General features: G+C 38.4%; 1 protein-coding gene across 1 annotated transcript in view; it reads left to right on the top strand.

Annotated features, from left to right (window-relative positions):
- PCSK1 (proprotein convertase subtilisin/kexin type 1) overlaps positions 1-8,811 on the top strand; it is a 40,096-nt gene extending 31,285 nt beyond the window's left edge. The window contains exons 11-14 of the mRNA XM_060146166.1: positions 2,940-3,097; positions 4,480-4,613; positions 6,191-6,352; positions 8,434-8,811. Coding sequence (XP_060002149.1) covers positions 2,940-3,097; positions 4,480-4,613; positions 6,191-6,352; positions 8,434-8,811 — 832 coding nt within the window. The remainder of the gene's footprint in view (positions 1-2,939; positions 3,098-4,479; positions 4,614-6,190; positions 6,353-8,433) is intronic.
- Positions 8,812-12,325: the final 3,514 nt, after the last annotated feature.

Genomic DNA, 12,325 nt, shown 5'->3' with positions numbered 1-12,325 from the left:
AAAGATTTGCAAATCATGTTAACATATTTGTATTTTCCTCTCATATCCTACCAACCAGATAGCAGTAAGTTAATGTGCACAATTGTTTTATATATCACTAAGAAAAATCACTGCCAATTAAACTATTACCAACCATCAGTTCTTTAATATTCATTCCAAATTCAAAGATGTTAAAGTTTTTTTTAATGCATCTTAGAAATGATGAAATGCAGTACTTGCCAACCAGTGTTACCCCAAACCTACTTCCAAAAGAACCTCGCTTCATGCCACAGTGTTTTGTGATTCATGACTTTCCTTCCGTGAAGGATCTTTTATCATATGGCTTTCAATTAGACTACACCTCTCCCACTACATCTAGCTACGGAAGCAGAATCTCGTATCAAGGCAACTGCAATTATACCGAAGACCCCCTCACACAAAATACCCAAGGGTGGGAGGCTTGGAGGGCCTGCATTAGGGAGAGAAAATCATTTCTTAAGAGGGTATATTTCAGTATTGGACCACTTTTTGATGGCTATAAGGCAAATCTGCTTGAATTCAATGCCATGGCAAATAGCATTGTATTTAAGTATCTGTGTCTTCCTTAACATTTTTTTTCCTTTTTTCCCTTTTTATTTTATTGTGTTAAGAAGTCTTAACATGAGATCTACCCTCTTAAATTTTAAGTGTACAATACATAATTGTTAACTATAGGTACAATGTACAACTGATCTCTAGAACTTATTTATCTTGCTTAAAGTTTATGCCCAGTGATTAGGAACTCTCCGTTCCCCCCACAAGCCTCAGGCAACCAACATTCCACTCTTTGATTCTATGAGTATTTTAGATACCTCATATAAGTAGAATCATGCAATATTTATCTACCTGTGACTGGTTTATTCACTCAGCACAATGTCCTCAAGTTGTATCCATATTGTCACATAAAGCAGAATTTCCTTCTTTTTTAAAGCTAATATTCCATTGTATGTATGGAATATTACATATTCTTTATCCATTTATCTGTTGATGAATATCTAGGTTGTTTCCCCATCTTGGCTACTGTGACTAATACTGCAATGAACATGGGAGTGCTAATATCTCTTTGAGATCCTGGTTTCAATTCTTGTGATAAATATCCAGAAGTGAGACTGCTGTATCATACGGCAGTTTTATTTTCTTTTAGGAAACTTCATACTGTTTTCCATAGTGGCTGTACCATTTTGCCACTTTTCCCACCAATTGTGCAAGGGCTCCAATTTCTCCACATGCTCATCAACACTTGTCTTTTTTCTTTTTTTTAGTAATAGTCATCTGACTCTTAACAGGTGTTCTTTTTTTGCGGTACGCGGGGACCTCTCACTGTTGTGGCCTCTCCCGTTGCGGAGCACAGACTCCGGACGCGCAGGCTCAGCGGCCATGGCTCACGGGCCCAGCCGCTCCGCGGCATGTGGGATCCTCCCGGACCGGGGCATGGAACCCATGTCCCCTGCATCGGCAGGCGGACTCTCAACCACTGCGCCACCAGGGAAGCCCCTTGACAGGTGTTTTGATGTGGGTTTTGATTTGCATTTCCCTGATGATTAATGATGGTAAACATTTTTTTTTCACATACCTATTGGTCATTTGTATGTCCTCTTTGGAGAAATGTTGATTTAGGTCCTTAGTTCATTTTTGAATCAGGTTGTTGGTTTTTTTGCTATTGAGTTGTAGGAGTTCTTATATATTTTAGAGATTAACCCTTTATCAGATATTGTCTACCATTCTGCAGGTTGCCATTTCAGTTTGATTGTTTCCTTTGCTGTGCAGAGGCTTTTTAGTTTGATGTAGTCCTACTCGTTTATTTTTTGTGTGTGTGCTGCCTGTGCTTTTAATGTCATATCCATTAAATCAGTGCCAAGACCAATGTCATGAAGCTTTTTCCCTGTTTTCTTCTAGGAGTTTTACAGTTTCAGGTCTAATGGGTGGGTTTATTTCTGGGATCTCTATTCTGTTCTATTGGCTTGTATTTCTGTCTTTATGCCAGTACTATACTTTTTTTCTTTTGAAGTATAGTTGATGTACAATATTATATAAGTTGCAGATGTAAAATATAGTGATTTACAATTTTTAAAGTTTATACTCCATTTATAATTATTATAAAACATTGGTTATATTCCCTGTGTTGTACAATATACCTTATAGCTTATTTTATACCTAAGAGTTTATACCTCTTAATCCCCTACCCCTGTATTGCCCCTCCACTTCCCTCTCCACACTGGTAACCACTAGTTTGTTCTCTATATCTGTGAGTCTGTTTCTTTTTTGTTATATTTACTAGTTTGTTGTGTATTTTAGATTCCACATATAAGTGATATCATACAGCATTTGTCTTTCTCTGACTTATTTCACTTAGCATAGTACTCACCAAGTCCAGCCATGTTGTTGCAAATGGCAAAATTTCATTTTTTTTTATGGCTGGTTAGTATTCCATCGTATGTGTGTGTGTGTATCACATCGTCTTTATCCATTTATCTGTTGATAGACACTTAAGCTGCTTCCATATCTTGGCAATTATAAATAATGGTGCTAGGAATACTGGGGTGCATGTATCCTTTCGAATTAGTGTTTTTTTCTTCAGTACCATACTGTTTTGATTGCTGTAGCTTTGTATTATATTTTGAAATTAGGAAGTGTGATTCCTCCAGCTTTGATCTTCTTTCTTGGGGTTGATTTGGCTATTTATAGTCTTTTGTGGTTCCATATAAATTGTAGAATTGTTTTTTCTATTTCCAGAAAAACCTTATCATTTTCTTGTGCATTAAAATTACTTTATACCTAATCCTGAATTGGTTTCTACTCTTAATAGAGAGAGACAACAAGCCTAGCTGAGTATCTCCTTAAGAGCGTTGTGTACGTATTTCCATAAAATGCAAGGAAGAAGAGATACACTTTGTTCAGCGATGATTCTTTAATGTATTTAGAGCCCTGAAAGCTAATGGAGAAGTTATCATAGAAATTCCAACAAGAGCTTGTGAAGGACAAGAAAATGCTATCAAGTCACTGGAACATGTGCAATTTGAAGCAACAATTGAATATTCCCGCAGAGGAGACCTTCATGTCACCCTCACTTCTGCTGCTGGTAAATTTCAACAAAACAAAACAAAATTCAATTTCTTCTAAATTATGTGTTTGAATTTTTCAGTATAAATTAAATGATTTCAAATCAATGATTGACTTTTGTTTATATATAGACCTAAGTCTTCCCATAGACACTTTCAGGTCTTAAAAAATATGTTTGTTTGTTTTTTTTTTTTTTGCATCAGAACTCTGCTCTGCTCATTCAAACTGATCCTTAGATAAGCAAAGAATGAGGCCTATTCAAATAATACCAATTAATAAACCCTTCTGAGTTCTGCATTTTCAAACTGTGCTCATTATCCCAGGTCACTGATCTATCATTCATTTCTCTCAGGTAACACATTAGTGAAAATTACTCTAATAATTAAGCTGACAGATATATCAGTCTCATCCAAGGAATTAAGTGGAAAAACTGAGAATTCTGATCCATGAAAGAGAGTTGAGGAGACTAACAAATTTTCCACAATTATATGATTAAGGCATATGATATGATATATGGACAATTTGTCCTTTCCTGAAAGGTTACTAAGTCAGACAAGATCATAGATGGTAAAGAGCTTGTGAAACATAAACCACGATCCAACCAGGAGAAGCTGTCCTAATCCTTTTTCATGTTTTAGTAGGGTTCAACTGACTAAATTTAATTCCCATAAGTGATGTATGAGAAAGATGAACTATCTCTATAATGCCCTTCCAGGATATGAACTTCCTAGAGGTTTGGAGTAAGTTCTGTTAATTCTGGAATTATGCTTCCTTAATACCTTGGAATTGGCCTGAAATATTGGCAGAATGCTTTTTCATTAATGGCCCTATAGTTCATTTGACACTTTCTCTTAAAAATATTATTTATTGATCTATAGAGAACTTGGATTTGAAAATTTAGAGTAACTACTCTTACTAGTAAACTACTTTTACTAGTAGTACTACAAGAGATTAAATTATATATGGCTTTATTTTATTATGTCTGTGCTACATTATAGACTCAGGCACCTATTAAATTTTCAAAACTTCCTCTTAAATTTCAAAATGATAGTTCCATTAATATGTATGTTAGGTCTTTGATGCTCTTCTTTAATGTAGTTCATAAACATAGTTCTCTGAATTCTCCTTATTCAGATAAACCTTACTCAATATATTCATCCATTATTTATTTTTCTACAATATTTATTGACAGCTTATTATATGTCAGGCAATGCACTAAGTACTGTGAATAAAAACTTTTTTATTTCCTGAGAATGTCTCCATCCTAGTATTATACTCAAATGGAAAATTAAGAGGGCTAGTTTTACCCGGCTTCCATTTTCAGTTATCAAATGCTAAAGTGTGTCCTACTATCAGATCTGTTAGGACACTTGTTAATTTGTGATGCTTGCATGAAAACAGGAACCAGCACCGTACTGTTGGCTGAAAGAGAGCGGGATACATCTCCTAATGGCTTTAAGAATTGGGACTTCATGTCTGTTCACACATGGGGAGAGAATCCCATAGGCACTTGGACTTTGGGAATTACAGACATTGTAAGTATGAATGAAAGGATTCAGAACCACAAGCTCACTTTTAAACACTCTGAAGCTCTTTTAAAGTTAGTGCATAAGAAAGGGCCCAAAGGAAATTTGATCACTCCTTATAGAGGTAAGGAGAAAGTTTAGTGTTTCAAGCTCTCCCCACTTGGCTACATAGAAAATAAATTTTAAAAAATTAGGCACCAGCCATATAAGAAGGAAGAAAAGATATTTTGATACACAATGTGACAGACTGTGGGGCAAATCCAAGTATACCCATGTCATGTCAAAACACAGCCAGCCACATGACCTACTCAGCCACCAGAATCAGCTGTATTTACAACCATAGTTAAATGCTACACCAACTTTGCTATGACACTCTGCTGGGGTCATATGACAGAACTCTTACCAATATTTACTGCAGTGGCTATTTAAAAGTAGCTTACTTGTTAGATAACATATCTTATTTAATATGACTTTTTTGGTTTTGTTTCAATTATGAAACAAAAGCATTTCTCAGTTTTCTTTCTGTTTGCTAACACTGATTTTCTTCTATAATTGTAACACACAGTCCCAAAAATAAAGTGTCTGAGCAAAAAGCCAAATACATTTGAATTATTTATTTTTATATCATTTCTCCAGCATTTTCTATAGGTGAACATATAAATGAATGGTTTTTCAGGTCCAAGTTATTCTGAGATAGCAGTGTTATAAGTACCAGTAGCACCAGATTCAATGTCTAGATAACTTTTTTAAAATAAATGATTTTAAATTCCTGGAGATGTTACTTAAGTTAATAAAAATTCTACAGTCATTGTTACTTTTTTTTCTCTGAGAATAGCTTTCATCTAAAGACTGCTAAAATTGTGATTTAGCAATGGAAATTGTAAAAATTTCTGCTCTCATAGGGAGAACAAGAAAACATCCTTAGTTTATGGTCCTGTTCCTGACCTTGGCTTCCATTCTTTAACTCAGTTTCACCATAAGGAAACTAAGAAAATCTGTTTACCAAGATGGGACTATTTTATACCAAGTCTGCAAAATCTGATTCTACAATTTTAGATTATTTTTAAAGATATTTTAGATTTTTTAAAAAGATATTTTAGAATTTTTTAAAAGATATTTTAGATTTCAGCATTATTTTTAACATAATTGTTGAGCCTGTGAAAATGATTACTCTTCCCATAAATATACAGCTCTTAAGGACTGCTTAATGCTGAGGGCTATTTATATTACTCTGCAGACTTTTTTTTTCCCCAATGGAATGTTTCTACAAGTTGATAATTGATAAATATAATTCTCATTATATAAGATACGGTCAACTTTTCAAGGACACACCCAGTATAGAAAAGAAGGTTCACGTAGAGAGTTCTCCTTTTTTAATTGAAGGCAATTAATCAGTTTTTAAATCTTTGAACCTGTCAACTATCTATTTTCATAGGAAGAGTGAGGCCAGTGATTTTTGTCTTTGCACCCAGAGCTCTACACATGAAATGCACAGAATTTTAAAATTAAACTATAAAATTTAGCTATTTTGAAGGAGTTTATATTGCTCAGAACATACACTAAAATTATGTATGCTTACTCATTAGTCTGGAAGAATGCAAAATGAAGGAAGAATCGTGAACTGGAAGCTAATTCTGCATGGGACCTCTTCTCAACCAGAACACATGAAACAGCCCCGAGTGTACACGTCCTACAACACCGTTCAGAATGACCGAAGAGGGGTGGAGAAGATGGTGGATTCGGGGGAGGTCTGTGTGGCTCTGTTCTTACTGGCATGTTCTTTTGTGAACTGTAGTAGACAGTGTAGTGGGTGAAGCTGCCCCTAATTTTTAGGCAGGAAGTGAATCAAACATGGGTGGGCACGGCTTCCCTGGTGGCGCAGTGGTTGAGAGTCCGCCTGCCGATGCAGGGGACACGGGTTCGTGCCCCGGTCCGGGAAGATCCCACATGCCGCGGAGCGGCTGGGCCCGTGAGCCATGGCCGCTGAGCCTGCGCGTCCGGAGCCTGTGCTCCGCAGCGGGAGAGGCCACAGCGGTGAGGGGTCCGCGTACCACAAAAAACATGGGTTGGGAGCAAAGGGAGTAGGAGTAAACTGTTTATTTTCCATAGGAAATTGTTTCATTCATTTATCCGAAAGTTAGAAATTAAAATTAATGAATTCAAAATTATTCAGTTCTCTAACATGAATTTTCTCCATTTATAACAATATCAAATTTTAAAGAGAGCTGTCTTTTTGTATGATCACGTATAGCTAACATTTGTATTGCACCTAGTTTGTAAGCATTTTTCACATTGTCTCATTTAACGTATAATCCTTGTAACCTAGAAAGGATAGACCTCAATATATCCATTTTACAGAAAGAAGACCAAGGCTCAACTGATCAAATCATGCAGGTTTCTCTTTACTAATTCCTTAACTGACACTTCTTGGCAACTCCAAGGGGAGCTATAGAATCACAGTTTCTCTCAGAAAGTTGCCAAGGAAAGCTAAAGTCAGTCAGTTACGTTCCTAGGTCTCAGCCTACTGAGGCTGCTGGCTTCTCCCTTATCAGATGGTGGGCAGAAAACACATTTTCTTTATCTCTGTATCCCCCAGGCCTCTAGCACGGTGCCTCAGATGTAGTAGGTAGGTTATCAGAATTCCCAGAATGTCCTTTCCTGAATAGGTCTGGCTCTGTGACAGGTGTTTTGGAAGGTACAAAGACATTATTTATTCAAGAAATTTATGAACTAGCTGTGAGAAGGCCTCAGCTCATATTATGGCCCCATTTACATTCTGCAGAATAGCTTTCCTCTGGGACTCCACCTTGGAGGCCTCCTCTTCCCAATTCTGGAGGCAGGTGGACCTTGTGGGTATTTCTTCCTCCAAGATTCCTTAAGGGGTATTAACAGGACCATTTGGCTGTTGAAATACTGAAATGCTTCCACAACGTTGACAAAGAGCCGCTTCTCTGATTTCTCCAGTTCCCCCCTTCCCCGCCCACCACCCCAATCTCTTCCCAGGCCCCTTCTGACAACTCAGAGGCTGAAAGTGCAGCTCCTGACAGAGCAAGAGGCCTCTAGAAAGCTATTCCCACATGACAGCACTGTTGGCGCCTCTGTACGAGTTATTACCTACTTTATTATCAGCTCCTTCCCAAAACATGGGTGGGAGGAAAGGGAGTGGGAGTGGTAAACTGCTTCTTTTCCATAGGATGAAACCCTACTATCTACTTTTTGCGGTACGCGGGCCTCTCACTGCTGTGGCCTCTCCCGTTGCGGAGCACAGGCTCCGGATGCGCAGGCTCAGCGGCCACGGCTCACGGGCCCAGCCGCTCTGCGGCATGTGGGATCTTCCCGGACCGGGGCACGAACCCGTGTCCCCTGCATCGGCAGGCAGACTCTCAACCACTGTGCCACCAGGGAAGCCCCCTACTATCTTTTAAAATTTATTTTTTCATCCAGAATTCAGACATTAAAATTAATGAATTCAATATTGTTAAATTCCCTAACATGAATTCTACTACAGCAGGCTGACAAGTGAAGGAGACCGATAGGTATGAGCGCTTACATACATCATCTGGTTCAGTCTTCAAAACCACCAGAAATGGAGGGATTCTTATTGCCATCTTACAGGAGAAGTTCACGGAGTTTAAAAAGTTGCCAAAGGTGTCTCAGTAAATAAGAAAATGAGGATTGAACTCCGAGATAGTGTGATTCCAAGCCTTGTGCTCTCTCTGCTCCCCAGACTGCCTCTCGAGGGGCAGGCAGTGGGCGTGTGCTGCAGCTGGCTTGCCTGCTCCTGAATAATGAGCCTTCTCCCCTTTGCCGGTGGCTTTCTGTGTTTCAGGAGCAGCCCACACAAGAGAACCTGAATGAGAACCCTCTGGCATCCAAAAGCCCCAGCAGCAGCGGTGTGGGGGGCAGAAGGGATGAGCTGGCAGAGGGAGCCCTTTCTGAGGCCATGCTACAACTCCTACAAAGCGCTTTCAGCAAAAACTCACCCCCAAAGCCATCACCAAAGAAGTCTCCAAGTGCAAAGCTCAACATCCCTTACGAAAATTTCTATGAAGCCCTGGAAAGGCTGAACAAACCTTCCCAGCTTAAAGACTCTGAGGATAGTCTGTATAATGACTACGTTGATGTTTTCTATAACACGAAACCTTATAAGCACAGGGATGACCGGCTGCTGCAAGCTCTGGTGGACATTCTGAGGAAGGAAAATTAAAATGAGTGGTGGTCCTAAGTTGGAAATAGTCATGCTTTTTCCTTCCCGTTAGATATTGCCTGTGTCTGAAGTGGTTGTTTTGTCATTGATTCTTCTGCTTGTAATATCCTTTGCGGTACTTTTTCTTTTTCTCCCCAACATGGACAGTTGAAAGCTATGAGCTCAAGCAGTAAATCCAACTTCCTGAATTGATTATAGCTCTTTCAAAACACATCTTCCCTGCCTGCACAAGCCAAATGTTTTGTTCTTTCTAGAGCCACGGTTCAGACGTGGTCCTCATACCACATGAGAATGCCTCCTCAAGCCTCCCATTTCATGTCTGAAAAGAAAAGGCATCACCTGGGCAACAGTTAATTTGAAAAAGTAATCTGCAAAAAATGAGAGGAAGGAAAACTATTCTTAACAGCTTGTCCTCTGTCTTTGCCATGTGGTGATTCAAATTTTGATGCCAAAGAAGGGTTTGGAAAGTCTCTAATGAAGGAGTTCACAATCAGACTCACACCCTGGGTCTTTCTACTCCAAAGTACTGCTCATTCCGGAAGTGGCCATTAGATAATCCTGGGGAAAGGCTGGGTTATTTAGATCCAGAAACAGGCCTCAAACCCTGCATTTTCTGGTTGGAGCAGTTTTAGAGCATTTTTCTTTGCTTGGCTTGGTGTACCATGGAGAGGCCTCCATGGATCTAAAGGTGACTGTGACTCGTGCTGTGAGCTCTGGCCTTCCTCTCTTCCTCATTACCTTCTCCTTTCTCAGCCACAAACTAAATACTGAGAGAGCTACTGATACCACTTTCTTAGAACAAACTTATACTCGGGACTTGGCAAATTCCTAATCATAATGTTTTTAATAGTCATAATAGGAAACCACTCATAACATGGAAAACCAATAACAGGAAAATATTCATAATAAGGTGAGCCAGTGGGAGGTTTCATTTGCTTTTTAAATTATGTTCATTAGAGCAGATTTTTCTGGATCTTTGAAACTGAGTGTTTATTCCTTGACGCTAAAGGCCCTTCTCCAGTCTTATAGATGATAGTATCCAAATTCTCACCAAACTGTTTCCAAGCTTCAACTCAGAGGACACAAGCTGGCAGCCCAAAGGCTAGATTTTGTCTGGCCTGTTAAATGTTTTAAATATGTGAGTGATTATTGAAAATATGAGATTTCACATAAAACCTAATTCTCAGACCCATCTTCCCTCATCGCAACAGTTGGCTGGAGCTGAGTAGCAGCTGCCCAGCTAGACTTGAACACATGCCCCCATGATACCCTGTTCCGTGCTGCTTATCACGGGCACCTTACAGGTCAGCATTCAATAGGCATTTGATTTTACCCTTTCCTGCACTAATGAACATGTACAAAGTGTAAATGCATTAGGAAAGAAATATCCCCAACTTCTTTCTGTATGGTAATCAATAATTATAAGAATCTGTCATGATCTAATTTATAGGCCAAAAAAAAATGGTATTTGAGACCCCTGAAAGTAGCTCTGAAATCCTGTTTGACTTACGTGTTTAATCTCACCTTACCCAGATGCTCATTTATACTAATTCATTAACTGCCAATCCCCTCACTTCCCACTCCCTATATGCTCACAAAGGTTCCAGTCACCTACAATACTGGCATTCTCCCACTGAGTTTGCTATTTGCAATTCTTCTATGAAGTCTGAACTTCATAAGGCCACACATGCACTGGACCAGGAAGAGAACTACATTGAACTAGATCAGGAAAAGAACCCTAGAGTCTGTCACTTGCTTTAAAGTGTGTTTGGTAAGACAAACTTTCACCCCCAATTCTACCATTTGAATTTGTGAAGAATGAGGGTATTTCCAGAGCAATACCCATGATGCATGTAGGATGTTCTCCTGAAAGAATTGCAGTGTCACTCTGTCCTTGGAAGTATCACATGTTTGATACATAGTGTTAGATAGAATTTTGAAAATTTCTGCACAACAAAAAGTATTAAATAAAGCTGAAAAGTACCAGAGAGTTGTTAGATCAATTTTCAACTAAAAAAATAAAGCTAAGGCCCAGAGAGGCCAATAAACAGTAAAAAATGAAAACTCATCCTATCCCCATTCCTAACCTAGTGCTAATTGTATGAAGCTTTCTTTTTCATTCTTCTGACAGTATCTTTTCCTGGTTAAAACCCCAACCAACCATTGGATTGTAGCCAAAGGTTCAATCAAGAGAAGCTTTAATGTTTAAATAAAGTCATGTTTGAATGTTTCCAACCTGGAACATACTGTTCAGACATAAAATATTTTTGTCAGTCTTTCTTAGTGCCTGTGTGGATTTTTGTGAAAATGTAGAAAAGGAAACTTATATAATATTTCCCTCAGAATTTTAAACTATATTTTCTTTACAGGTATTTATAATGCTTTACCAAATGCTTTTATCAAACAGAATTTTAAAAGGCATAATAAATTATATCAAAAACCAAAATTTTCCTGAGAATAAGAGAGTTTCATCCAATAAAATATTTTTGAAAGGCATGTTCCTCTGTCAGTGAAAAAAGAAGTGTAATATATATGTGTTGTGGTATTAAAAATGACATTTGTCTAGTAGCCTAATACAATGTGTAGCTGAGTTTAACATGTATGGTCTTAGCATTTTTAAAGGAACTCCCACATTATATACTTGATGTATTAACTAGAATATGTACAATATGCTTATAAATCAAAAGAATAAATGGTTTCTCACAAAGTCAAAAAAAAAAAAAGCTTATGTTTCCAACAAAAACAGGACCTCCTTCTCTTACTTATTATATTTCCCAAATGAACTGTAAAAAGGAAAAGGTGAAGGTTTACATTAAGAAGTTAAATGGGCTTTCTTTCCTTTTTTATTAATTATTCTTCTTTATTTTTTGGCTTCACCACAGGGCATGTGGGATCTTAGTTCCCCGACCAGGGATTGAATCCAAGCCCCCTGCAGTGGAAGCATAGAGTCTCAACCACTAGACCACCAGGGAAGTCCCTAAATGGGCTTTCTTAAAGGTAATTTAAGAATCTGCTTAAATAGGTATATTTCATTTTCCTTTATAGCCCCGTCTTTCACTGTGTGAGTTGTATGATTGAGCGTTAACTAAAGTGTTGAGGGAAAAACAGAAAACAAAAAACCCGAACTACAGGGACTGCATGTGAGAGAAGTCATTTGCAACAGTTCACTAATCATGACATTGTTTATAGGCCAGATTACAGCAACTAAGCATTAACTCCCTCCCAGAGGGCCCCTCATTAGAAGCCCCCAATTCCTAACTCTGATCTCCTATTCTCAGGCCCATTTTTCTCCCCTGCTTCAAACCTTCATTCCAGGAATTTCCACCCACCATTTCAGAATCTGACCTCTTCCTACTGGGGGGTGGGAGGGGGAGTGTTGGTTTTCCCCCAGACTCCATTCCTTCCCCTTAAGTTATAAATACTCAGTAAAACTAAAATAATTTTTCAAGAATTCCAGAGGATTGTTCAACTGGCTTTTGTCCTCCATATCCAGCCACCTTCAAAGTCTTCCCAC

This window comes from Lagenorhynchus albirostris, chromosome 3 (genome assembly GCF_949774975.1).
Source record: "Lagenorhynchus albirostris chromosome 3, mLagAlb1.1, whole genome shotgun sequence".
Taxonomy (NCBI): domain Eukaryota; kingdom Metazoa; phylum Chordata; class Mammalia; order Artiodactyla; family Delphinidae; genus Lagenorhynchus; species Lagenorhynchus albirostris.
Note: the sequence above shows the minus strand (reverse complement) of the source record. Positions and strands in the feature narration are given on the sequence as shown.